Source organism: Dendrobates tinctorius, unplaced genomic scaffold (genome assembly GCF_039654945.1).
Source record: "Dendrobates tinctorius isolate UK_male_01 unplaced genomic scaffold, ASM3965494v1 ptg000301l, whole genome shotgun sequence".
Taxonomy (NCBI): Eukaryota; Metazoa; Chordata; class Amphibia; order Anura; family Dendrobatidae; genus Dendrobates; species Dendrobates tinctorius.
Window position 1 is genome coordinate 255,552 of NW_027361968.1, and position 27,974 is coordinate 283,525.

General features: G+C 48.1%; 1 protein-coding gene across 4 annotated transcripts in view; it reads right to left on the reverse strand.

The window, feature by feature from the left end:
- Window positions 1–27,974, reverse strand: part of LOC141073434 (uncharacterized) — a 53,829-nt gene that overhangs the window by 15,976 nt on the left and 9,879 nt on the right. For 3 of the 4 annotated variants that reach the window (XM_073560637.1, XM_073560639.1, XM_073560636.1), the window contains 7 exons: window positions 13,964–14,161; window positions 10,790–10,885; window positions 10,133–10,222; window positions 4,520–4,615; window positions 3,661–3,741; window positions 3,531–3,556; window positions 2,291–2,558 (listed from right to left, as the gene is read on the reverse strand). In XM_073560637.1, coding sequence (XP_073416738.1) covers window positions 2,291–2,558; window positions 3,531–3,556; window positions 3,661–3,741; window positions 4,520–4,615; window positions 10,133–10,222; window positions 10,790–10,885; window positions 13,964–14,161 — 855 coding nt within the window. The remainder of the gene's footprint in view (window positions 1–2,290; window positions 2,559–3,530; window positions 3,557–3,660; window positions 3,742–4,519; window positions 4,616–10,132; window positions 10,223–10,789; window positions 10,886–13,963; window positions 14,162–27,974) is intronic. The other variant, XM_073560638.1, reaches the window with a different exon arrangement.

Below are 27,974 nucleotides of genomic sequence, written 5' to 3' on the forward strand. Positions count from 1 at the left end.
TTTCAGGAAAGCTTACAGCCTGCAATGACCATTCTGCCGCCTCACCATCGCCTGAGCTGCTGCACCCCCGACCTTCTGTCCCTTCCCCACTATCCTGTAGAACGTAAGTCCACAAGGACAGGGTCCTCTCCCCTCTGCACCAGTCCGTCATTGTAAATTTGTTTACTGTTAACGACATCTATAACTTTGTATGTAATCCCCCTTCTCATGTACAGCACCATGGAATTAATGGCGCTATATAAATAAATAATAATAATATACAGTCATGGCCAAAAGTATTGACACCCCTGCAATTCTGTCAGATAATATTCAGTTTCTTCCTGAAAATGATTGCAAACACAAATTCTTTGGTATTATTATCTTCATTTAATTTGTCTTAAATGAAAAAACACAAAAGAGAATGAAGCAAAAAGCAAAACATTGATCATTTCACACAAAACTTCAAAAATGGGCCGGACAAAAGTATTGGCACCCTCAGCCTAATACTTGGTTGCACAACCTTTAGCCAAAATAACTGCGACCAACCGCTTCCGGTAACCATCAATGAGTTTTTTACAATGCTCTGCTGGAATTTTAGACCATTCTTCTTTGGCAAACTGCTCCAGGTCCCTGATATTTGAAGGGTGCCTTCTCCAAACTGCCATTTTAAGATCTCTACACAGGTGTTCTATGGGATTCAGGTCTGGACTCATTGCTGGCCACCTTAGAAGTCTCCAGTGCTTTCTCTCAAACCATTTTCTAGTGCTTTTTGAAGTGTGTTTTGGGTTATTGTCCTGCTGGAAGACCCATGACCTCTGAGGAAGACCCAGCTTTCTCACACTGGGCCCTATATTATGCTGCAAAATTTGTTGGTAGTCTTCTGACTTCATAATGCCAAGCACACGGTCAAGCAGTCCAGTGCCAGAGGCAGCAAAGCAACCCCAAAACATCAGGGAACCTGCACCATGTTTGACTGTAGGGACCGTGTACTTTTCTTTGAATGCCTCTTTTTTCTCCTGTAAACTCTATGTTGATGCTTTTGCCCTAAAAGCTCTACTTTTGTCTCATCTGACCAGAGAACATTCTTCCAAAACGTTTTAGGCTTTTTCAGGTAAGTTTTGGCAAACTCCAGCCTGGCTTTTTTATGTCTCGGGGTAAGAAGTGGAGTCTTCCTGGGTCTCCTACCATACAGTCCCTTTTCATTCAGATGCCGACGGATAGTACGGGTTGACACTGTTGTACCCTCGGACTGCAGGGAAGCTTGAACTTGTTTGGATGTTAGTGGAGATTCTTTATCCAACATCCGCACAATCTTGCATTGAAATCTCTTGTCAATTTTTCTTTTCCGGCCACATCTAGGGAGGTTAGCCACAGTGCCATGGGCTTTACACTTCTTGATGACACTGCGCACGGTAGACACAGGAACATTCAGGTCTTTGGAGATGGACTTGTAGCCTTGAGATTGCTCATGCTTCCTCACAATTTGGTTTCTCAAGTCCTCAGACAGTTCTTTGGTCTTCTTTCTTTTCTCCATGCTCAATGTGGTACACACAAGGACACAGGACAGAGGTTGAGTCAACTTTAATCCATGTCAGCTGGCTGCAAGTGTGATTTAGTTATTGCCAACACCTGTTAGGTGCCACAGGTAAGTTACAGGTGCTGTTAATTACACAAATTAGAGAAGCATCACATGATTTTTCGAACAGTGCCAATACTTTTGTCCACCCTCTTTGTTATGTTTGGTGTGGAATTATATCCAATTTGGCTTTAGGACAATTCTTTTTGTGTTTTTTCATTTAAGACAAATTAAATGAAGATAATAATACCAAAGAATTTGTGTTTGCAATCATTTTCAGGAAGAAACTGAGTATTATCTGACAGAATTGCAGGGGTGTCAATACTTTTGGCCATGACTGTAGTTACTTTGTTATTAGTTAGTAATAAAGACTCCGGTCAGCCATGTTCTCCTTTCTCCACCAGCTGTATCTTCTCTATCACTAGATTATTTATTAGTCACAATGACATCTGTCGTCAGAAAAGCCTCCGTCTCTTCGGTAAAGTATCGGCCATTACTCCTTTTCGTGGCCAGCAACTGTAAAGAACCCTTTCCTATTTAGTGTAACCTGCTTTATGTTGTTGCCTTTTTCCTTTTTGGTGTGTTGCTATACTTGTTTGTTATAGTGGTATTTGGCACCATTTTTCTCCTTTCTACAGGCGGGTGCCCACTGTTTTTCCAAAGATTTCCTTTAGAGAGTAACTAAACTTTTAACAACTGTTTTATATTTTTAAACTTGTTCATCTTGTATCTTACCGAGCGTATCATAAAGGGTCTGCAGCTCCAGGTCAAACTTTATAGTGGTCCCCGTGTTCCTCTCCATCTTCTGGGTTTGGTAGAGGATCCCGAATGTGCATTTCCTGACTTCTTGTATGAACTCCCTGACTTTGTCTTTAGACATACGGAAATTTTGGACATGACTAATATGAGGGCGGAAATCATCAGGTCTGAGCATCTGCACCAGCCAGGAGTAATCACTGTCACTGGATCGGGAGAAGATTCCTACTCGGTGTCTTTTTATCACCTGATAACAGGAGAAACACATGAGGTTCAATATGATGAGATCTTGGGGGCAGTAACATGTACTGAGAGTGGAATCAGAACTGGGAACAATATCCTGGAGGAGATGAGGAGGAGGAGTAGGAAGAGATGAGAAGGAGGAGTAGCAGAGGATGAGGAGGAAGAGTAGCTGAAGATGAGGAGAAGGAGTAGTTGGAGATGAGGATGAGGAGAAGCTGAAGAAGAGAAGGAGTAGCAGGGGATGAGGAAAATGAGTAGCAGGAGATGAGGATTAGGAGTAGTTGGACATTAAGAGGAGGAGTAGCTGGAGATGAGGATGAGGAGTAGTTGGAGATTAGGAGAAGTAGCAGTGGAGGAGGAGAAGGAGTAGCTGGGAATGAGGATGAGTAGTTGGAGATGAGGAGGAGCAGTAGCAGAACATGAGGAGGAGTAGCAGTAGATGAGGAGGAGTAGCAGATTTGGAGCAGTAGCAGAAGATGAGAAGAGCAGCAGGAGAAAAGGAAGAGTAGCAGCAAGAGATGATAATGAAGAGTTGCTGGAGATGAGGAGGATGAGGAGCAGCAGATGAGGTGGAGGTGGAGGAGAAGCTGTAGATGAGGAGTAGCAGTGGATAAGGAGTAGCAGGAGATGAGGAGGAGGAGCAGTAGGAGATGAGGAGGAGGAATATCAGCAGGAGATGAGAAGGAGGAGTAGCCACAGATGAGGTGGATGAGAAGCTTTAGATGAGGAGGGGATGAAGAGGAGGAGTAGCAGTAAGTGATCAGGATGAGTAGCAGGGGAGGAAGAGGAGGAGTAGCAGATGATGAGGAGGAATAAAGTTGACCTTTATTATTACTGTTTGGCATTAAAGTGTTAACTCATTAATGGAGATTCTCTTAACATTCTCCCACAGTATACAGGATAAATGACAGATTTGTGGGGTCTTACCACTGTGACCCCTATTGATTGATAGAGAACCCAAACCCAGATCTCTTACCTGGGAGAAATGTTCACCAGCGTCACCTGTGGAGGAGACAGAGAAGATGAGACGGCGCCTTCACTATCAGACCAAACTTTCTGCCATTTTATTTAAAAGAGGAAACTTAAAAATTAGACCCAGCTGTGACCTTTAGTGTCAGGATTTAGCATTTTCCATTTCTGCTGCTGAACGCCGTCTATTGTGACCGATTCTGTGGTTAATATAGCATCTGTCCAGAAAACAAATGATTCACAAACTGAAGACTGGAAGCTTCATAGATAATGAATATTACCGTAGAGGGAAATGGAAAAAAAGGGAAAAAGGAAAGAAGGGAGGACGGAATGAAAAGAAGAAAAAACCGAGGGAAGAAGGAAAGAAGAAAAGGAAATAAAATGGAGAAAGAAAGGGAGCGATTAGGTACCAAAAAGAGGAGGAATGGAAAGAAATGAGGAAGGAGGAAAGAGGATGGAAGGAAAAAAGAAAGAAAGAAAGAAAGAAAGAAAGAAAGAAAGAAAGAAAGAAAGAAAGAAAGAAAGAAAGAAAGAAGGAAAGACAGAAGATGAGTGGGTGAGAGGAAGCAAGGACAGATGGAAGGAAGAAGTATTAAAAGAAGGAAAACTGGATGATTGAGAGGTAGAAAGGAAGGAAAAAAGAAAACGAAGAAGAATGAGTGGGTGTGATGGAGAGAGGAAAGAAGGAATTAATGAAAGGAGAAAATATGGGTGGGGAAGAGGAAGCTAGGCCGGACGGAACAGAGGAAAGAAGGAAAGAAAAGGAATGATGGAAGAATGGAAGGAAGGTATAAATGAAAGGAGAAAAAAGGGAGGTAGAGATGGAGGAAAGAAGGAAAATTGAATAAAAGACGGAAGAAAAAATAAGGAAAGAAAGGTTGAAGATAAGAATGGAAGTAGAAAATGTCTACGATATGAAGGGGAAAAAGAGGAAAAAACCCAGCTGAAAGGAAAAAGGAAGAAAAGTGAGATGATCACATAGTTATGACATTTCACCTGCGTTGTCACGGTATCCGGTGTTTTGCGGCTCCTGGTGATGGTGATCGCTGCTGATGAGTTCCCTGGTTGATCTCCTTCCCATAGGACGTCTCCCTGAAATGACCCCACATATAATAAAGATGGAGGCACTGTGCCCCATTACATCAGTTATACTGTCAGGAATTACATTAATGGTGACTGGTTTATGTGGAATCATTGATGTTGATTTTTTTTTTTACTTAAAGTAGATCTGTCACCAGATTATACAATATAAATTGTATGCAACATTACAAAGATCTCTTAGGCCAGATGAGGCTGGGGTATTTGCTTTGAAAATATATCATTTAACTTGGTTACTAACATATTGTTGGATCGCCTGCAAGGTTATTTTCCCACATGATCAAGGGCTTTACATTGTTTTTTCACTTACAGTATATGACAACGTTTCTGACAATCTGGAAGAATATAGGATCATTGCAGTTGAATATTTATTAATACCCATTAATGTGTCCAGGTAGCTGGAGCCTCAATGGGCTGAAAACTCTCTGAACGACTCCTGGTAATAAACTGCGAACAGATTCACGTAATCCAGGATGTGTGATAAAGCTGATCCAACAGGAAAATTTACAGGAGAAAAAGAATTAATGTGAGAAGATTAATGGAGCGGAGTTACTCTGAATGGGACATAGAAATTGGACTAAGAAGAGAGAGAATAGTAGAAGAAAGGTGAGTCCAAATATGTTTTATGCTATGGCAAATAATGACATGGAAATCAATCAGATTAATAATATAATATCATTTTTTGTAAAAAAAATTAAATCAATTTGTGACAAGATAGAATTATAGAAGATATGCTACAAAGAGATATAAAATGGTTCCTAGAAGAGCACTGACCAAAGGACAGGAGCCCGAGAACAGCACTGACCAAAGCACAGACGCAAGAGAACGGCACTGACCAAAAGACAGAAGCCTGAGAACGGCACTGACCAAACTACAGGAGCCTAAGAATGGCACTGACCAAAGGACAGGAGCCCGAGAATGGCACTGACCAAAGGACAGGAGCCTGAGAATGTCACTGACCAAAGGACAGGAGCCGAGAACGGCACTGACCAAAGGACAGACGAATGAGAACGGCTCTGGCCAAAAGACAGAGGCTCAAGAATGGCACTGACCAAAGGACAGGAGCTCGAGAACGGCACTGACCAAAGGACAGGAGCCAAGAACGGCACTGACCAAAAGACAGGAGCCCGAGAACGGCACTGACCAAAGGACATGAGCCTGAGAATGGCACTGACCAAAGGACAGGAGCCAGAGAATGGCACTGACCAAAGCACAGACGCACGAGAACGGCACTGACCAAAGGACAGGAGCCGAGAACGGCATTGACCAAAAGACAGATGCCTGAGAATGGCACTGACCAAAGGACAGGAGCCCGAGAATGGCACTGACCAAAGGACAGGAGCCTGAGAATGTCACTGACCAAAGGACAGGAGCCGAGAACGGCACTGACCAAAGGACAGACGAACGAGAACGGCACTGACCAAAGGACAGGAGCCAGAGAATGGCACTGACCAAAGGACAGGAGCCAAGAATATCACTGACCAAAGGACAGGAGCCCGAGAATATCACTGACCAAAGGACAGGAGCCGAGAACGGCACTGACCAAAGGACAGACGCACGAGAACGGCACTGACAAAAGGACAGGAGCCCAAGAAAGACACTGACCAAAGGATAGTAGCCGAGAACGGCACTGACCAAAGGACAGGAGCCTGTGAACGGCATTGACCAAAGGACAGAAGCCAGAGAATGTCACTGACCAAAGGACAGGAGCCCGAGAATATCACTGACCAAAGGACAGGAGCCCGAGAATATCACTGACCAAAGAACAGGAGCCGAGAACAGCACTGACCAAATTACAGAAGCCCGAGAACGGCACTGACCAAAGGACAGGAGCCCGAGAATGGCACTGACCAAAGGACAGGAGCCCGAGAATGGCACTGACCAAAGGACAGGAGCCGAGAACGGCACTGACCAAAGGACAGACGCACGAGAACGGCACTGACCAAAGGACAGGAGCCCGAGAATGGCACTGACCAAATGACAGAAGCCCGAGAACAGCACTGACCAAAGGACAGGAGCCGAGAACGGCACTGACCACAGGACAGACGCACGAGAACGGCACTGACCAAAGCACAGTCGCACGAGAACGGCACTGACCAAAGGACAGGAGCCGAGAACGGCATTGACCAAAAGACAGAAGCCTGAGAAAGGCACTGACCAAAGGACAGACGAACGAGAACGGCACTGGCCAAAAGACAGAGGCTCGAGAATGGCACTGACCAAAGGACAGGAGCTCGAGAACGGCACTGACCAAAGGACAGGAGCCAAGAACGGCACTGACCAAAAGACAGGAGCCCGAGAACGGCACTGACCAAAGGACAGGAGCCAGAGAATGGCACTGACCAAAGGACAGGAGCCAAGAATATCACTGACCAAAGGACAGGAGCCCGAGAATATCACTGACCAAAGGACAGACGCACGAGAATGGCACTGACCAAAGGACAGGAGCCCAAGAAAGACACTGACCAAAGAACAGGAGCCGAGAACAGCACTGACCAAATGACAGAAGCCCGAGAATGGCACTGACCAAAGGACAGGAGCCCGAGAACGGCACTGAAACTGACCAAAGGACAGGAGCGAGAGAATGGCACTGATCAAAGGACAGGAGCCCGAGAATGGCATTGACCAAAGGACAGGAGCCCGAGAATATCAGTGACCAAAGGACAGGAGCCAAGAATGGCACTGACCAAAGGACAGACGCACGATAACGGCACTGACCAAAGGACAGGAGCCCAAGAAAGACACTGACCAAAGGATAGGAGCGGAGAATGGCACTGACCAAAGGACAGGAGCCTGTGAACGGCACTGACCAAAGGACAGAAGCCAGAGAATGTCACTGACCAAAGGACAGGAGCCCGAGAATATCACTGACCAAAGGACAGGAGCCCGAGAATATCACTGACCAAAGAACAGGAGCCGAGAACAGCACTGACCAAATGACAGGAGCCCGAGAATGGCACTGACCAAAGGACAGGAGCCCGAGAATGGCACTGACCAAAGGACAGGAGCCGAGAACGGCACTGACTAAATGACAGACGCACGAGAACGGCACTGACCAAAGCACAGATGCACGAGAACGGCACTGACCAAAGGACAGGAGCCGAGAACGGCATTGACCAAAAGACAGAAGCCTGAGAACGGCACTGACCAAAGGACAGACGAACGAGAACGGCACTGGCCAAAAGACAGAGGCTCGAGAATGGCACTGACCAAAGGACAGGAGCTCGAGAACGGCACTGACCAAAGGACAGGAGCCAAGAACGGCACTGACCAAAAGACAGGAGCCCGAGAACAGCACTGACCAAAGGACAGGAGCCAGAGAATGGCACTGACCAAAGGACAGGAGCCAAGAATATCACTGACCAAAGGACAGGAGCCCGAGAATATCACTGACCAAAGGACAGATGCACGAGAATGGCACTGACCAAAGGACAGGAGCCCAAGAAAGACACTGACCAAAGGACAGGAGCCCGAGAATGGCACTGACCAAAGGACAGAAGCCAGAGAATGTCACTGACGAAAGGACAGGAGCCCGAGAATATCACTGACCAAAGAACAGGAGCCGAGAACAGCACTGACCAAATGACAGAAGCCCGAGAATGGCACTGACCAAAGGACAGGAGCCCGAGAACGGCACTGAAACTGACCAAAGGACAGGAGCCAGAGAATGGCACTGATCAAAGGACAGGAGCCCGAGAATGGCATTGACCAAAGGACAGGAGCCTGAAAATGTCACTGACCAAAGGACAGGAGCCTGAGAACGGCACTGACCAAAGGACAGGAGTCTGAGAATAACATTGACCAAAGGACAGGAGCCTGAGAACGGCACTGACCAAAGGACAGGAGCCTGAGAATGGCACTGACCAAAGGACAGGAGCCGAGAACGGCACTGACCAAAGGACAGACGCACGAGAACGGCACTGACCAAATCACAGACGCACGAGAACGGCACTGACCAAAGGACAGGAGCCGAGAACGGCATTGACCAAAAGACAGAAGCCTGAGAACGGCACTGACCAAAGGACAGATGAACGAGAACGGCACTGGCCAAAAGACAGAGGCTCGAGAATGGCACTGACCAAAGGACAGGAGCTCGAGAACGGCACTGACCAAAGGACAGGAGTCAAGAACGGCACTGACCAAAAGACAGGAGCCCGAGAACGGCACTGGCCAAAGGACAGGAGCCAGAGAATGCCACTGACCAAAGGACAGGAGCCAAGAATATCACTGACCAAAGGACAGGAGCCTGAGAATATCACTGACCAAAGGACAGACGCACGAGAATGGCACTGACCAAAGGACAGGAGCCCAAGAAAGACACTGACCAAAGGACAGGAGCCCGAGAATGGCACTAACCAAAGGACAGAAGCCAGAGAATGTCACTGACCAAAGGACTGGAGCCCGAGAATATCACTGACCAAAGAACAGGAGCCGAGAACAGCACTGACCAAATGACAGAAGCCCGAGAATGGCACTGACCAAAGGACAGGAGCCCGAGAACGGCACTGAAACAGACCAAAGGACAGGAGCCAGAGAAAGGCACTGATCAAAGGACAGGAGCCCGAGAATGGCATTGACCAAAGGACAGGAGCCTGAAAATGTCACTGACCAAAGGACAGGAGCCTGAGAACGGCACTGACCAAAGGACAGGAGTCTGAGAATAACATTGACCAAAGGACAGGAGCCTGAGAACGGCACTGACCAAAGGACAGGAGCCTGAGAATGGCACTGACCAAAGGACAGGAGCCTGAGAACGGCACTGACCAAAGGACAGGAGCCTGAGAATGACACTGACAATGACCAAAGGACAGGAGCCCGAGAATGGCACTGACCAAAGGACGTGAGTCTGAGAATGACACTGACCAAAGAACAGGAGCCCGAGAATGGCACTGACAAAGGACGTGAGTCTGAGAATGGCACTGACCAAAGAACAGGAGCCAGAGAACGCACTGACCAAAGGACAGGAGCAGAAAAAGTTGACATTCGGAAACAAGTCTCAGACACACAAACAATAATGGCAATAAAAGATCGGTGAGGTCTAAAGATTTCAGAATGGCACAACAGCAAGTAATCAGCATGGAGAAGATCATCTCATCTGGTAAAGGGAGGAGATCTGAGGACACTTCTACTGCATTTTATTTCTATGAACTCTGAGATAAGATGTCACTGACCATAACTGAATTATCAGGGACACAAATTCTCTGCATCAAGAGCAGAATATTATCAAACTTCTTAGTTTTGTATAATTAACGCTGTAAGGAGTTATACTAGTTTGCTTTACGTCTGCTCCCAACAAGGATTGGTGTAAGTCTTCAACATCACATCCTGTGCTGGGTGAGACTCAGGAGGTTTATACTGTCTGTTTTGAATTAAAGGGGTTGTTCACTTACAGTTAAGACCAGAAATATTTGGACGGTGACACAAGGCTTGTAATCTTAGCAAGTAAAAAAGGGGTTAATCAGAAGTGCAAGGTTTCCTTACAGTCCAGATCGATGCGCTGGATTTACTTACAGGATATACTGAAGATCGACTTCTCAGAGCCACGGACCTGACGGGTTTCCTTCCTGTTGGTCGGCAGAGTGGCTGACATTTTTTGCTTACCTGTAAGAAAAGAAATGGAATGGCGGAAGGAAGGAAGAAGGAAAGAAAGAATGGAGTGACAAGAAATGGAGGAAATAAGTCAAAGAGGAAAGTAGGAGGGAAGAAAGTAAGGAATGAGAGAAAGAAGTGACAGAAAGAAGTGACAGAAGGAGAAATGAGGGAAAGAAGTGAGAGAGAAAGAAAGAAAGTAGTGAAAGAAGCAAGAAAAGGAGGAAGAAGAAACAGTGAGGATGTAATGAAGGAAGAAAGGAAGGTGGAAAAGAGAAAGAAAAGGAGAGACAGAGAGAGAGAAGGAAGAAAGAATGGATTAAATAAGAAGCAAAAGAAGGAATTGAGAATGGAAGCAGTTAGAGAAGAAAGAAAAGAAATTGAAATAGAAAAGAAAGGGGAAGGAGAAAGTGAAGAAAGTCAGAAAGAAAGGAAGGGAGCAAGGAAAGAAGTAGAGAAACCAAGGATGGAAGAAAGGAAGGAATTGGGGGAAGAAGGGCGGAATGAAGGAAAAATATGAATATTTACTTTTTTTCATTGATGTGCGGTGGAGAATTTACTTATTTGTGAGATTTTCACCTTTTCCGTTGTTGCAGTTGATGATTTTGGGCTCCTGGTGATGGTGATCGCTGCTGAAGAGATTCCTTGCTGATCTCCTGCCCATAGATTGTGTCCCTGAAATGACCCCACAGATAATGAAGATGGCGGCACTGAGCCCTATTACATCCGGTGTAGGATCAGGGAACATCAATGGTCACCATTTTTTTTTACATTAAGGGGTTGGCCGTCTTTAGGGACATTTGTATTTTTAAATGCATGTATCTTGGGCTGAAATGTTCCCATTCGGTTTTATTACACGTTTTACAGTCTCTTTGTTTCCTGCACATTCAGCCTTCATGAGGAATCAGCGGAGACGAGCTCAGAACACGACGGTGACGAGTTCTCAGAGGTCGGCCACTTTCTCTTACGAGTGAGGAAAGCTGCACTACAAGAGAAGGTGGCCGACCTCTGAGAGCCGTCAGCGAGCCCATCCTGACAGGAGACATTGGAACTCTTGTATCTTTCTTTTTTAGCTCCTCTCAGCTGATTTCTGACCTCAGTCTGCATTAAAATTGAAAAAAGAAGCAAGGAGCCTGTAAAAGCCGAGAAATACATAATTTGTAATGAAAACAAATGTAAAAATAATTTGTATTCCAAAATAAATGCATTTAATTTAAAACAAAATGCTCTTAAAGGTGGCCAACCCCTTTAAGGATGTCGCACATTATTGTCTTTATTTCCATTAATAATACATAAAAGAACGGCATGTAGAAATGTAAGTAGTGCCGTTCATTTGTTACAATAAATGCAAAAGGGGTGTATCACAGTACCACAGTTGATTTTAATCAATAGATCTTGGAAAAATAATTGAAGTTAAAAAACAATGTTCCTGTGCTGTGATAATCTTATAAATGCTCCCCTGCTGTGTACTGTGTAATGGCTGTGTCTGACCCTGTAGGGCTGCTCCAGTTCAGGGTTGGCACATACCCCAGCTCATGTCCAAGGGAAGAAGCATAATAAAACATACTTGTGACATAGCAGGGAGTCACAGCCGATCATTTCCCTGTTTTGTTTTAACACAGGAGCGAGTGTCTCTGCCTTGTCACCAAACCTCTGAGCTCATCATAAACCAAGTCAATAACACATGAGCTCATGCTGCTAAGTCACTGGCTTGATTTATGATGAGCGCAGAGGACCAGGGATGAGCCAGAAACACTCACTCCTGTGATAAAAAAATGCAGATAAATATGCCCCCTCACACAAAGCAGCAGCTGAGCGCCCCTGCTGTGTCATCAGTATACTCAGTTATGTTTCCTCCTCTGAACAGGATGTGCTGAGCATGAACTGCTGCAGCTCTACATGGAGTGACAAGGTCAATACACAGTACACAGCAGGAGACATTTATACTATTATCTCAGCACAGGAACATTTTATTTACACACATCCAATTGTGGAAATTATTATTATTTCAAGATCTATTGATGTGTACTTTGCTCATGGGAAAACCCATTTATTCATCCCTGATGATACAAAACACTTAACACATGAGAGTTTACACCTTGTAATATATACATTTATTTATTTAATAAAAGTACTGACATTTAATGTGGATTTATCAGTGTCACGCTTGTGCCTAGGCTGAATGGCGCGAGTCGGGGGGTTGTGGCCCCACTGTGCCACAAATCAGACTACCCTGGAAGGGGCGTGACTACGACAGCTACCTTGGTCTTCACTGGAGCCTCTGATGGTGAGGTCAGGCTTGTGTGGCAGATAGCTGTCGGGTGCCACTCCAGGGTGGTGTTTGGCTGTGGCTGCTGATCCCACTTGGGGACAAGTCACTTGGACAGGTGTGACTAACAGGCAGGCTGAGACACAGGGCAAACAGGTATGACTAAGACACAGGGCAAGCAGGCACGGCTGAGACACAGAGCAAGCAGGCACGGCTTGGAGACACAGGGCAGGCTGGTACATACGAGACACAGGGCAGGCGGGCACAGCTTGAGACACAGGGCAGGCGGGCATGGCTTGAGACACAGGGCAGGCGGGCATGGCTTGAGACACAGGGCAGGCGGGCACGGCTTGAGACACAGGGCAGGCGGGCACGGCTTGAGACACAGGGCAGGCGGGAGTGGTATATGAGGGAACCGGTTTGGACCTGTTCACACAGGAGGTGCAGGTATGGATACAGGCAGGAAGGAGTGGAATATGAAGGAACAGGTTTGGACCTGTTCACACAGGAGGTGCAGGTATGGATACAGGCAGGAAGGAGTGGAATATGAAGGAACAGGTTTGGACCTGTTCACACAGGAGGTGCAGGTGTAGGCAGGAGTGCGGAGTAGGCGGAGCCACAAGAGTGCCGAGAGAAGCTGCAGAAAGTGGTTCTGCAGCGGCAGCAGGAGCGGAGCAAAGCTGAACCACAAAGTCTGTGGATAGAAGCTGCAGCAAGAGGTTCTGCAGCAGCAGAGAAGACAGAGCTGCAAGGGTGCAGAAGCACAGACAGAGCTGCAAGGGTGCACAGACAGAGCTGTAAGGGTGCAGATGCACAGACGGAGCTGCAAGGGTGCAGATGCACAGACGGAGCTGCAAGGGTGCAGATGCACAGACAGGGAGGACACAAGGAAAGAAACAGCAGGGAGAAAGCCAAGGACAAGGAGGCAGGGGTAGGACAGAGTTCAGACAAGGTACAGGGACAAAGACTCAAGGACCAGGATATTCAGCCTCCTGGCAGTTGGGCAGAGAAGTACCAGACAAGGTACGCAGACAATGCTAGGAGAAGACAGGGACCAGGATATAGCCTCCTGGCGGGCAACCAGAGTGTAAGACAAATCTAGGAGTAAAGCCTCTCAGAGAAGGCAAGACATAGGACAGGGCCTGGCTTCCTCAGCAGCAAGGAGCTAACTGAGTTTGACACATTGCACAGGCAATGTTCCAGTGGGTGTGGCGGTCGAGGGCTCTAGGTAATTGGTCAGGGACAGATTAAACAGGTGCACCCTGACTGCATAAGAACCAGAGAGTTCTGGCGCCACCCCCCTATACACACATAGCCAGGAAGCATGCAGGAGAGCAGAGGCACAGCGCACAGGGCTGGCAACAGACAGATTTCACAGCATGGGTTGAAGCAGTAAGTAAGTTGGTGTGAGGGGGATGGGAAGCCATGCAGTGATGCCGGCAGGGTTGTTACAATCAGTGATTTCAGTGTTCTCCATATCTAACCTTTCTTCTTCTTTCTCACGCTCCCCGGGGGATGGTCATTCACTAAGCGACTCAGATAATCAGTTTTTAGTTCCTTTTTGCTGAAGAGAAAAACTTTGTCCTTGCATTGGACCCAGTTTCCATCTTCTCGTAGGATTCTCTCCTTTTCCCTCTCACTGTTGTCCTCCAGACTGTAAATAATGATGATTGAATTCTTCTCTGCACAGAAAACATCACAGGATAAAGTAAAGATTCAGAGACTAAGAACATCGATGTCAGACATAACACAGACTATGTCAGGGATGGATGGGTAGAAATATATTGGGCAGCAAGTGAACAGTCAGTTCTTGAACCTAATAATTTGGAAGTAGAAACAACAGACAAGAGTGAGGATCTGAGGGGCTTTATCATGAGTGAAATTGTGATGTCTGGATAACTGGTCACCTCCAGGGCTATGTGGGGTGTTCCTGTTTTACGACGGGTCTTGCAGGGTGCTCCCTTTATACAGTAGGTCTTGTGGGGTTTCACATTATATGGCAGGTTTTGTGACTGTTTCCATTATCTGTTTGGTCTTATGGTAGGTTCTCAGTATTTGTTGGGTCTTGTGGGGGGTTCCTAGTAATGGGTTGGTCTTGCGAGGGGGTTCCCAATATTTGGTGGGCCATGTGGGGTGTTCTCAGTATTTGTGGGGTCTTGTGGGGAGTTGCAAGTATTTGGTGGGTCTTGTGGGGGTTCCCAGGACCTGGTGGGTCTTGTGGGGGTTCCCAGTAATTGATAGGTCTTGTAGATGATTCCTAGTATTTGGTAGGTCTTGTGGGGGGTTCACAGTATTTGGTGGGTCTTGTGTGGGGTTCCCAGTATTTGGTGGGCCATGAGGTGCGTTCCTGGTAAATTGTAGGTTTTGTGGGGTATTTCCATTACATGGAAGATCTTGTTGGGTGTTTATGTTATGCATGAGTTAGTGGTTGCCTAAAGTCTTACACGGAAGCCGAATTAGTGACTGGTCAGATAATAGTATGATGGTCAAGAAGGAGCACCAGCCGTGAGTAATTAGGGGAACAATGCAGCTCCAGCCGGGTGCATCTAGAGAGGAGGGTAATTGCAATTCTAAATAATAACCCGGTCAAAAGGAACGCAAAGAGAGGGGATTGGGATGCCACCTGAGGAAGACAGATGACTCTGTTGAAACGCATTGTGGACTATGCTATAAAAAGAAGATTTTAAATCCACCATCCCCTCTCTTTGCGCTCCTTTTGACCGGGTAATTATTTAGAATTGAATTAGTGACAGGGACACGGGCGCACAAAGCTCTCTGACGTGTGTAGGCTAGCCCATTAGGTTTGATCTCTGTAATAATAAGTAAGATATGTCTGTAAGGTATGACTTCTGGAATCTTCCAGAATCCTCCATTGTTACACTTCAGATTAGATTTCTGATTGCCACACGCTGCAGAAGTGACCCCCTCCTCTTTCCTCCCCCACAGCCCTTTCACACACACCAGTGTCTCTCTGCCTGCAGCTCTGTGAAATCTGAGACTCCAGTGCAGATTCTCTCTCTCTCTCTCCCCCCCTACACAGGTAGGGGGAAGAATGTCTTTGTTTGAAGCCATGAGGCCAATTCAGTTTTGGGAAATATTAAAAGAAGCCTAGCGCGGACTCTGGTCGCGACAGAAAAATGAAACGGACATTTCTGTGATATGCGCTGATCTGGCTTCACTACAGTGGCTCTTTCCAAGTTCTAGCACCCCCAGAAACTGAGAAATGAGTTCCTTCTAAATGGTGTGTCATAACTACTGCATGTTTGGTTTTGAATTATTGTATTCAACGAACTACAAAAAATTATACCATGTGCTTGCTTATACGAGGTACCCTCTGCGTGATATGGTTATTATAAGTTTTGTATTCAGAATTGTGCTCCTAGAGTAGGGAGAGTAACATCCCTAGACCGCCCCTTTCGTGATCTCACGGACTCAGATCTATAATGCATTCCCTCTCTGGGGTTAGTCAGTCGAGCTGCAGAGTCCATGCTGACAAGAACCCCAGATGAGTGGAGACGTGTGGCTCCACCTTCTTTCCCCACATGGCTTGCCTAAAGACCTTTAAGCAACTGTAAGTGTTGATCCTTATGTTAATCCCATTTATTTTATATTTGCATTGTACCTAGCTAATGTCTCAACTTTGTTACATTTTTATCTTTGCAATCACTGCCCACCTTTTTTGGGAATAAATGATAAATTTATTAGTCTGTATTCATGCTCAAAGAAACAAACTTATGCGCCTTTAAGGTAATTGCTACTAATTTGGGGGTTTGCTATGGACCCTCTTAATTATCTCATTGATTAAGTGAATCGTAGCTGGTGGCAGCGAAATGTGATTTGGGCCCTGGGTACTGCTGGCTGTGACGGAAAGGGATTTGATAAGCTAATTGGGTGGCTGCGGCCAGAGCATTTAAAATTCCCTCACTGCAGCGTGCTGGGTGGCCAGACCTCATTGAAGCAGCCGGCCAGCGACCAATTATCACAGGTGTAGTTCCTTGACTGACCTGAGGGTAAGGGGGGGCGCTGGAGAGCTGCGAGTTCCAAACTGGAACTGAGAAAGTGGGATATGCATAAATCCCCGCAGTTCGTGGAAGATTGTTAGCAGTGGTGGAGCGATAAATTGTTAGGGCAAGGCTAGCTTGCTGTTTTTATCACATGATGCCAGTGGTGGGATAACTAAAATAAGCCCCCCTGCACCTGTGATAGCAGTGTGTCGGCAGTGCGTCGCATCCCTCCGTCCGTGACATACCGGTGTCAGCGGCTGGATCGTGACAATCTCAAATAATAAAAACTGGAATTTAAATTGCTGAAAAGCTAAAGAGGTTGTCAGAATTTTAAGAAAATGGTCTGAGAACATGGAAAGCTATCAAATATATACAGTGGTGAAAATAAGTATTTGATCCTCTGCCGATTTTGCAAGTTTTCCCACCTACAAAGAATGGAGAGGTCTGTAATTGTTATTGTAGGTACACTTCACCTGTGAGAAACAGAATCTAATAGTGTTGAGCTTTCCGATACCGCAAGTATCAGGTATCGGCCGATATTAGCTGTATCGGAATTCCGATACTGACTTCTGATACTTTTTTCATATCGATACCGGAATCGGAAGTTCCCATAATGCTATCAGTCCGCTCGCTTTGATTCAGCCAATGGGAATCCTCAGAAGTGTAGGCACATCCTGTTAGGCATGTAGGCATGTTAACTATTGGCATGGCTGTGATTGGCTGCTGAAATGATGTCATGATGCACTATAAAAGCCACCGCAGCCGCCATTTCTGGTCACTCTGCTGTGAATTCAGTTAGGGACAGGCTGCTGTTGAAGACTGTGAGGGACAGTTAGAAATAGCGATTCCGCCAAACATATTGTGCTTTACCCAGGCTACATAAACCACCACTGTAGCTTGCTTTGCCCTAGCAGCAGTGTTCACAGCTGTCTGCAAGGGCTGTGTGAGTGCAGCTCACACTGTGGAGTGGGTCCTTCAGCCACGTCTGGTTGTAGGCCGCCCAGCGTGCATCACTGCCTCATACATATTTTTATTTTTGAGCTGCTTCTTTTTCTTAAATTCTATCTAGTGTGCTTCCATCCATATCCATATACGATGGTTGCAAACACTAGTAGTAGACAGCGGAGCCTTTCTGCAGCCTTTCAGTGCTAGTGCCCACTTAGCTGCACTGTTCTAGGCTGTCTGAGAGGTCTCTGACTGTGTGTGAGTGCAGCTCACGCTGAGTAGTGTGTCCTGCAGCTACGTCTGGTTGTAGGACGCTCAGCGGGCGTCACTGCCTCACACATATTTTGCTTTAATTGCAGCTCATTTGTTCTCCTATTAGTGTGCATCCATCCGTATCCATCTACATTGGTTGGTTGCAAACACTATATAGGAGTAGATAGAGGAGCCTTTTTTCTGGCTTGTGCCCTTCAGCTGCAGCCAGATTAGTATCACCCAATTTTTTTGGAGCCTCATCTTTTGCATTGTAGGTTACCTGCCTGCATTGTAATAGCTCCAGAAAGTTGGTGATACTCTGACTTTAAAATCTTTGGTCACATCCTTAAAGTTTTTTTTCCAAAACAAAAAAACAGCAAAGTTCACCAAACACTACATTTGAAAGTTGTGTAGGCCACATTAGCTCCCATTAAAGTGTAGTCGACACACACACTTCATAAAATTAGTGTTTCTTATACCTGTAACCAGCTGTTCAGGAATAAGCACACTAATGCACCCCTTTGTACTTTTCTGCCTATCTTTCTCAGTCTAGCAAGATGAAGAAGGCAGGGAGTAAGGCACGTGGCCGTGGGCATGGAGTTTCAGCAGGGAGAGAACGTGGGGATTCTGCTGGGAGAGGACGTGGGGATTCTGCTGGGAGAGGACGTGGGGATTCTGTGCCTGCTGTTGGCACCAGTGAGTCAGCATCCCCCAGTTTTAGCAGGCAACAGTCCTTTATGCGCAGCTTTGTAGGACCTCACCGTACCCCACTGCTGCGGGAGGAACAAATTGAAGCCGTTGTCGGATGGATGGCAGCTAACGCATCGACTTCAATTCCGTCCACATCCTCTCAGGGCCAGAGCACCGAAGAGCAACCATCTGTCTCTTCACCACCCGCCAAACTGCCCAGGCAGTCAGAGAGCCCTGGACAGGAGCCATCACAGTCTCTACTTCTGTTCTCGGAATCTGTTGGTTTGGAAAGAGGGGGCCAGCCAAGCAGCATTCCAGAATGTGAAGAAGAGGGAGTATGCAGTGATGCCCAACTTCTTTGTGCCTCTGAATCTGAAGAGGTGGGTGGCCCAGTGCCTATGGTCAGCACACCTCAGTACGCATCAGATGATGACGAGACTCAGTTACCACTTTCTGGTGCGTACGGTGCTGGCGAGACAACCCAGGAGAAGCAGGTGTTTGAAGAGGGGAGTGTAGATGATGAGGTCCTTGACCCATCATGGCGTGAGGAACAGGAAGGTGGTGGGAGCAGCTCTGAGGAAGAGATTCCCCGAACGGCCAAAACCGGAGGGAGGGGGCAGACTTGGTTGTCTGTAGCCTCCACTTCGGCACCAGTTAGGAACATTCCACTTTCAAAAGGCAAAACGGGTGCTCCCAAGACTTGCAGTGCGTGGTCCTTTTTTGACACAGTTGCAGATGACATTTGCTTTGTCAAATGCAACTGTGTCATCAGAGAGTCAAAAGAGGGAAAAATGTCAGCAACCTCAATACCACTAATATGTGGAAACATGTGCGGACCAAACACGAGGTGGAGTTACACAGACACACTGAAGACGTAGGCCAACGTACAGCACCACCTACCACCTCTTCAGCTCGTGTTGGGGCCTCTTCCTCCAGCTCACACACAGCTGGTTCGGTTTCCTCACAGGATCGCCAAGGAAGAGCCTCTGGCACTGTTGTCCGGAGACCCTGTGACATTCCACCCACAGCACCACGTTCAAAGTCATCCTCACACTCCCAGACCACTCGGCAGCCATCGGTAGCACAGGCATGGGAGAAAAGGCGGCCATACTCGGCACACCATCCCCGAGCACAGGCTCTGAATGCTGGCATTGCCAAACTACTGGCACTTGAAATGCTCTCATTCAGGCTGGTGGAGACTGACACCTTCCGGGACTTCATGGCATTGGCAGTCCCACAATACACCGTGCCCAGCCGCTTTTATTTCAGCAGGCGAGCAGTCCCTGCCCTGCATAAACATGTGGAGGCAAACATCAAGCATGCGCTACTAAACACCGTCAGTAGCAAGGTCCACCTGACCACTGATGCGTGGACCAGTAACCATGGACAGGGACGATACCTTTCCCTCACTGCCCGTTGGGTCAATGTTGTGGAGCGGGGTACAGATCTGGAGAGTGGCGTTCTACGTGTTCTGCCAACTCCACGGATTGCAGGAATGCAGTCTGTACATATTGACTCCTCCTCCTACTCAAGTTCCTCTGAAACAGCGCAGCAGGAGCCTGTTCCGACCGATATGAGCACAGCCGTGGCCAAACGTCAACAGGCCGTACTTAAATTAATTTCTTTGGGGAATCGAAGCCACACAGCGCAGGAGCTCTGGAATGCCATCAAGCAGGAGAGCGATGTGTGGTTTGTGCCAGCGAATCTCCAGCCGGGCTTGGTAGTGTGTGACAATGGCCGAAATCTGGTGGCAGCTCTTGGCCTAGGCAACCTCACTCACATCCCATGTCTGGCACATGTGCTCAACTTGGTCATGCAGAGCTTTCTGAGGGACTATCCGGATCTTGATGCACTGCTGCACAAGGTCCGCATAGAGTGCGCTCACTTGCGGCGTTCCAGCACGGCAAGATCGCGCCTTGCTGCTCTGCAGCGCCGATTACGCCTTGCGAAACATCGCATCATATGTGACCTACCCACCAGGTGGAAGTCTACGTTACATATGTTGGAGCGGTTGTGTGAGCAGCAGGCAGCAGTCATGGAGTACCAGCTGCATCAGGCGCAAACAAGTCGCACTGTGCGCCGTTCACACTTCAGCACCACTGGATGGGCCTCTATGAAGGACATCTGCGTCGTTTTGCGTGCCTTCGATGATTCCACGCGGATGGCGAGTGCAGATGATGCACTAGTCAGCATGACTGTCCCCCTTATCTGCATGCTTCAAAAAACACTGCAAGCACTAAGGGATGAGGTTTTGGAAGAGGTGGAGGATGAGGAGTCCCAAATGCCATCTGCTTCTGGACAGTCTGCGCTACGTGGTTCCTCACAAAGGCCTAGGCAGGGGACACTTTGTGAGGAGGAGGAGTCGATGGAGGAGGAAGACATCTCTCCACAGGAGGGAGCTACACAAAGCTCTAGTCAGTATGTACAGCGAGGGTGGAGTGATGCAGAGCAGGCAGAGATCATGCCTCAAGCAGGGGACAGCGGTTCTTTGGCAGTAGGGAGTCTGCAGCACATGGTTGACTTCATGCTGCAGTGGCTGAGAAACGACCGCCGCATTGCCCACATTCTCTACACGGCTGATTATTGGGTGTACACCCTCCTAGATCCTCGCTACCGGGACAACTTGCAAACCCTCATACCAACGTTGAACCGGGAGCGGAAAATGCGGGAGTACCAAGACACACTGGTGCAGTCCATCATGTTTTCCATACCACCCGACAGCAGTGGTGCTATTGCTTTACAAAGTACCTCTGTGCGTCGAGCCAGTGGAGGAAACTCGGCACAAAGAGGGAGCAGAGGCAGCGCCTCAGCACAAGGCAAGACCACTATGGCCCAAATGTGGCAAAGTTTTGTGTGTCCGCCACAATTGTCTACACCATCACTGACGGCTCCAGTCAGCAGGAGGCAACGTTTCCGTCAGATGGTGACAGACTACATGTCTTGCCCTGTGAGTGTACTCCCAGATGGCTCTTCCCCCTTCAAGTTTTGGGTCTCTAAGCTGGATACATGGCCAGAGCTTAGCCAGTATGCATTGGAGGTGCTGGCTTGCCCTGCTGCCAGTGTATTATCGGAACGCGTCTTTAGTGCCGCAGGTGGTGTGGTAACAGACCGTCGCACGCGACTTTCTTCCGATAACGTTGACCGGCTTACTTTTCTGAAAATGAACAAGGCCTAGATCTCCCCCGAATTTGCCAGTCCTCTTCCCGACTAAATAATAGGTTGGCAACAGTATCCAGGTCTCCTGTTGTGTTCATGTTTCTACCACCTGAACTATAATCCCTGGGCTTCAACACAGCCAGTTGTCGCTCAGATGTGTCGTCTGCACAGAGAAAAACACTAGCTCCTGTGTTAGTGGGGTTCAGTAACGCCAGCTGCTCCCCTGCTGTGTGGACGGCAAAGTCTCCTGCTCCATCCACATTCAAACTACTACTGATTTTTAACCCTGCTCCACTTAGGCCTCTGGCTCCACTGTGTCTAGTATTTCCCCTGGCCTCCAACCCCGCCAGTGACAGCTCTTAAGTGGCGTCTGCACAATCAACACTTGTTCCAGTGTTACTTAGCCTCAGTCACGTCAGTTGATCCCCTGATGTGTGTCCGGCAAGGTCTCCTGCTCTGTCCTCATTCACACTACTAGTAATGGGAATGTGGACAGTGCAGGAGACCTTGCCGGACACACATCAGGGGATCAATTGACGTGACTGAGGCCAAGTTACACTGGAAGAAGTGTGGATTGTGCAGACGCCACTTAAGAACTGTCACTGGCGGGGTTGGAGGCAATGGGAAATACTAGACACAGTGGAGCCGGGGGCCTTAGTGTGGCACGGTTACAATCATTAGTAGTCTTCAAACTCTCTAAAACGTGCAGCAAGTTTGCCTCAGCCTGCTCCATGCCTCATCCTGGGCTCCAACAACGCCAGTTGGTGTTCAGAAGTGTCGTCTTCACAGAGAAAAACACACTAGCTCCTGTGTTAGTGGGGATCAGTAATGCCAGCTGTTCCCCTGCTGTGTTGACGGCAAAGTGTCCTGCTGCCTCCACATGCCCACACCATCAGGCCTCAGCCTGCTCCATGCCTCTTCCTGGGCTCCAACAACGCCAGTTGGTGTTCAGAAGTGTCGTCTTCACAGAGAAATACACACTCGCTCCTGTGTTAGTGAGGATCAGTAATGCCAGCTGTTCCCCCGCTGTGTAGACGGCAAAATGTCCTGCTGCCTCCACATGCCAACACCATCAGGCCTCAGCCTGCTCCATGCCTCATTCTGGGCTTCAACAACGCCAGTTGGTGTTCAGAAGTGTCGTCTTCACAGAGAAACACACACTCGCTCCTGTGTTAGTGAGGATCAGTAATGCCAGCTGTTCCCCCGCTGTGTAGATGGCAAAGTGTCCTGCTGCCTCCACATGCCAACACCATCAGGCCTCAGCCTGCTCCATGCCTCATCCTGGGCTCCAACAACGCCAGTTGGTGTTCAGAAGTGTCGTCTTCACAGAGAAAAACACACTAGCTCCTGTGTTAGTGGGGATCAGTAATGCCAGCTGTTCCCCTGCTGTGTCGACGGCAAAGTGTCCTGCTGCCTCCACATGCCCACACCATCAGGCCTCAGCCTGCTCCATGCCTCTTCCTGGGCTCCAACAACGCCAGTTGGTGTTCAGAAGTGTCGTCTTCACAGAGAAACACACACTCGCTCCAGCGTTAGTGGGGATCAGTAATGCCAGCTGTTCCCCCGCTGTGTAGACGGCAAAGTGTCCTGCTGCCTCCACATGCCAACACCATCAGGCCTCAGCCTGCTCCATGCCTCATCCTGGGCTCCAACAACGACAGTTGGTGTTCAGAAGTGTTGTCTTCACAGAGAAACACACACTCGCTCCTGTGTTAGTGAGGATCAGTAATGCCAGCTATTCCCCCGCTGTGTAGACGGCAAAGTGTCCTGCTGCCTCCACATGCCAACACCATCAGGCCTCAGCCTGCTCCAAGTCCTCATCCTGGGCTCCAACAATGCCAGTTGGTGTTCAGAAGTGTCGTCTTCACAGAGAAACACACACTCGCTCCTGTGTTAGTGGGGATCAGTAATGCCAGCTGTTCCCCTGCTGTGTGGATGGGAAAGTCTCCTGCTGACTCCAAACTCACACTACAACGCATTTTCTCCTCGCTCCAAGTAGGCCTCAGCCTGCTCGGAGCATTGATCCTGGGCGACAACACAGCCAGTTGTAGCCTGGAAGTGCTGTCCGCACAGATTAAAACACTCACTCCTGTGTTAGTGGGGTTCAGTAACGCCAGCTGTTCCCCTGCTGTGTGGATGGCAAAGTCTCCTGCTGACTCCAAACTCACACTACAACGCATTTTCTCCTCGCTCCAAGTAGGCCTCAGCCTGCTCGGAGCATTGATCCTGGGCGACAACACAGCCAGTTGTAGCCTGGAAGTGCTGTCCGCACAGATTAAAACACTCACTCCTGTGTTAGTGGGGTTCAGTAACGCCAGCTGTTCCCCTGCTGTGTGGATGGCAAAGTCTCCTGCTGCCTCCAAACTCACACTACAACGCATTTTCTCCTCGCTCCAAGTAGGCCTCAGCCTGCTCGGAGCATTGATCCTGGGCGACAACACAGCCAGTTGTAGCTTGGAAGTGCCGTCCACACAGATTAAAACACTCACTCCTGTGTTAGTGGGGTTCAGTAACGGCAGCTGCTCCCCCGCTGTGTGGATGGCAAAGTCTCCTGCTGCCTCCAAACTCACACTACAACGCATTTTCTCCTCGTTCCAAGTAGGCCTCAGCCTGCTCGGAGCATCGATCCTGGGCTACAACACAGCCAGTTGTAGCTTGGAAGTGCTGTCCGCACAGATTTAAACACTCGCTCCTGTGTTAGTGGGGTTCAGTAACGCCAGCTGTTCCCCTGCTGTGTGGATGGCAAAGTCTCCTGCTGACTCCAAACTCACACTACAATGCATTTTCTCCTCGCTCCAAGTAGGCCTCAGCCTGCTCGGAGCATTGATCCTGGGCGACAACACAGCCAGTTGTAGCCTGGAAGTGCTGTCCGCACAGATTAAAACACTCACTCCTGTGTTAGTGGGGTTCAGTAACGCCAGCTGTTCCCCTGCTGTGTGGATGGCAAAGTCTCCTGCTGCCTCCAAACTCACACTACTACTGATTTTCCACCGTGCTCCACTTAGGCCTCTGGCTCTACTGTCTGTAGTATTTCCCCTGGCCTCCAACCCCGCCAGTCGCTGCTCTGAAGTTGCGTGTGCACAATCCACACTTGTTCCTGTGTTACTGTGGCTCAGGCACGTCAGTTGATCCACTGAGGTGTGTCCGGCAATGTCTGCCGCTCTGTCCCCATTCCCATTACTAGTAGTGGGAATGTGGACAGAGCAGGAGACCTTGCCGGACACACATCAGTGGATCAACTGACATGACAGAGCCACAGTCACACAGGAACCAGTGTGGATTGTGCACACGCTACTTCAGAGCAGCGACTGGCGGGGTTGGAGGCCAGGGGAAATACTAGAGACAGTAGAGCCAGAGGCCTAAGTGGAGCCCGGTTAAAATCAGTAGTTGTGGACAACCAATATAAAACTAGCTCCAAGTAGACCTCAGCCTGCTGCATGATTGACCCCTGGGCTCCAACATCGTCAGTTGTAGCTCTGAAGTGTCTTTGGCACGGGTACTTCCTCCTGCCCAGCCTGGTTCCAGCACCGTCTGCTGGTCCACGGTTGTGCCATTGGCTCTTGTTCCTTCAGCTGCCCCTACGGGTTCCAGCACTATCAGCTGGTTCTCGGTAGTTCCATTGACTCTTGTAGCTTCTGCTACCCATCCGGGTTCCAGCACCGTCAGCTGGTTCTCGGCAGTGTCTTTGGCATGGGTACTCCCTCCTGCCCAGCCTGGTTCCAGCACGCCTGCTGTTTCCGGGTAGTGTCAACGTCACTTTGCCACCGATACGTTGTCCTGTCGTGTTGCGGTCGGGTTTGCCGAGTTTATGATGCCTGCAGTTTTGGTGCTTTCTATGTAGGCTGCGGGTTCTGGTAATAAAGGCTGGTTCTGTAGTGCCAATAGGACAAGCACCCCCTTTTGGACTGTGGGTTTTGGAAACTGCGTCCTGCTCGCGGCCTTGCAACTTTGTTGATCATGGGTACCTTCTGCTACCCATCCGGGTGCCAGCACCGTCTGCTGGTTCCCGGCAGAGCCTTTGGCATTGTTGCCTCCTTGTCGGTATCCGAGTTCCAGCAATGTCTGCTGGTTCTTGGTAGTGCTTTTTAGCACAGATAACTCCTGCTTCGAAAACGTGTTCCAGCACCGTCAGCTGGTCCACGGTTGTGCCATTGGCTCTTGTAGCTTCTGCTACCCATCCGGGTCCCAGCACCGTCATCTGGTTCTCGGCAGTGTCTTTGGCATGGGTACTTCCAGCACGCCTGCTGTTTTCGGGTAGTGTCAACGTCACTTTGCCACCGATACGTTGTCCTGTCGTGTTGCGGTCGGGTTAGCCGAGTCTATGGTGCCTGCAGTTTCGGTGGTTCCTATGTGGGCTGCGGGTTCTGGTAAAGAAGGATGGTTCCATAGTGCCAATAGGACAAGCACCCCCTGTAGGACTGTGGGTTTCGGTAACTGCGGCCTGCTCGCGGACGCGAAACTTTGTTAATCATGGGTACATTCTGCTACCCATCCGGGTGCCAGCAACGTCAGCTGGTTCCCACCAGAGCCTTTGGCCTAGGTGCCTCCTTGTCAGTATCCGAGTTCCAGCAACGTCTGCTGGTCCTTGGTAGTGCTTTGGAGCAAAGGTACCTCCTGCTTAGTAACCGTGTTCCAGCACTGTCAGCTGGTCCACGGTTGTGCCATTGGCTCTTGTTCCTTCTGCTGCCCCTCCGGGTCCCAGCACCGTCAGCTGGTTCTCGGTAGTTCCATTGAGTATTGTAGCTTCTGCTACCCATCCGGGTTCCAGCACCGTCAGCTGGTTCTCGGCCGTGCCTTTGGCCTAGGTGCCTCCTTCTTGGTATCCGAGTTCCAGCAACGTCTGCTGGTCCTTGGTAGTGCTTTGGAGCACAGGTACCTCCTGCTTAGTAACCGTGTTCCAGCACCGTCAGCTGGTCCACGGTTGTGCCATTGGCTCTTGTTCATTCTGCTGCCACTCCGGGTTCCAGTACCGTCAGCTGGTTCTCCCCAGTTCCTCAGCCTTCTTGTAACTTCTGCTACTTTTCCAAGATCAAGCTTGTGGAAATGGTTTTTGATTCTCACTATGGATCTCCATGACAATGACCCTGAAGACGAAGACACTGAAGACCACACAGAAGAATACCTAAAAGATGACCCGGAAGAAGATGACCAAGAGGACAAAGAGAAGGAATGCAACCACCAAGATGCAGAACAACAAGAAACAGAAGACCAAGAAGCATAAAAAACAAAAGCAGAAGAACATTAAGCATAAGACTAAAAAGCTGAGCAAATGAGATTATCAAATTTATAAGCAGAAGAAAACTAAGCAGTGTATGGGGGTGAGTCTGTTCCTCCTCGTGGTGCCCCTGGAAAAGGCCTGCTGCTGCAGGCCAAACTGAACGCGGACAAATCCTGTTGTAAATCTTTTGTGACAGGCAGACCGGAAGGTGTGATCTTCAATCTTTTATAGATAACAACTACAGGAATGCCTGACACAAATAAGAATATGATGAAGAAGAATCGGAAGAAGTAGAAGTTGTAGAAGTAGTAGAAGTAGAAGAAGAAGAAGAAGAAGTTGATGAAAAAGATACTGCTGCTGCTGAAGATGATGAAGGAGAAAGTGTGGGAAAAGTAAAAAAGAAGGTGAAGAGCATGGAAGTAGTGAAACATACATAGCTGACAAAAAATTAAAGACTTTAACATAGTCAATATCTTTGTAACTACGAACGTCTTTAAAAAAAAAAAAAACCTGCTATTCCATTTGATTGGCCTAAACCTCTATAGCTTTAATGTCTCCTACACCTCCCACAATACATTCTACATTATTCTTAGTTGTTTTTCTTCATGTTGAATTAACCTACAGGGAAAGAAAGGGTTTTTTTTAATTCCGATATTTCTGTTCCATTGACTTGAATGGGACTTCCGGGATCGGAATCGGCGATACCCGATATTTTTTTTAGATCGGCCGATCCATTCCGATACGATATTTTTCAGTATCGGGTGGTATCGCTCAAAACTAGAATCTAAAGATAAAATCCAGTAAATAACATTGCATGATTTATAAAAAAATAAATTGCATTTTATTGCACGAAATAATTATTTGATCGCCGAACAACCAGCGAGAATTCTGCCTCTCACAGACCTGTCAGTTTTTCTTTAAGAAGCCCACCTACTCTGCACTCATTACCTGGATTAATTGCTCCTGTTTGACCTCATTACCTGTATGTAAGACACCTGTCCAGACACTCAATCACACTCCAACCTCTCTACCATGGCCAAGACCAAAGAGCTGCCTAAGGACACCAGGGACAAAATTGTAGACCTGCACAAATCTGGGATGGGCTACAGGACAATAGGCAAGTAGCTTGGTGAGAAGACAACAACTGTTGGCGCAATTATTAGAAAATAGAAGAAACACAAGATGACTGTCAATATTCATTGGTCTGGGGCTCAATGCAATATCTCACCT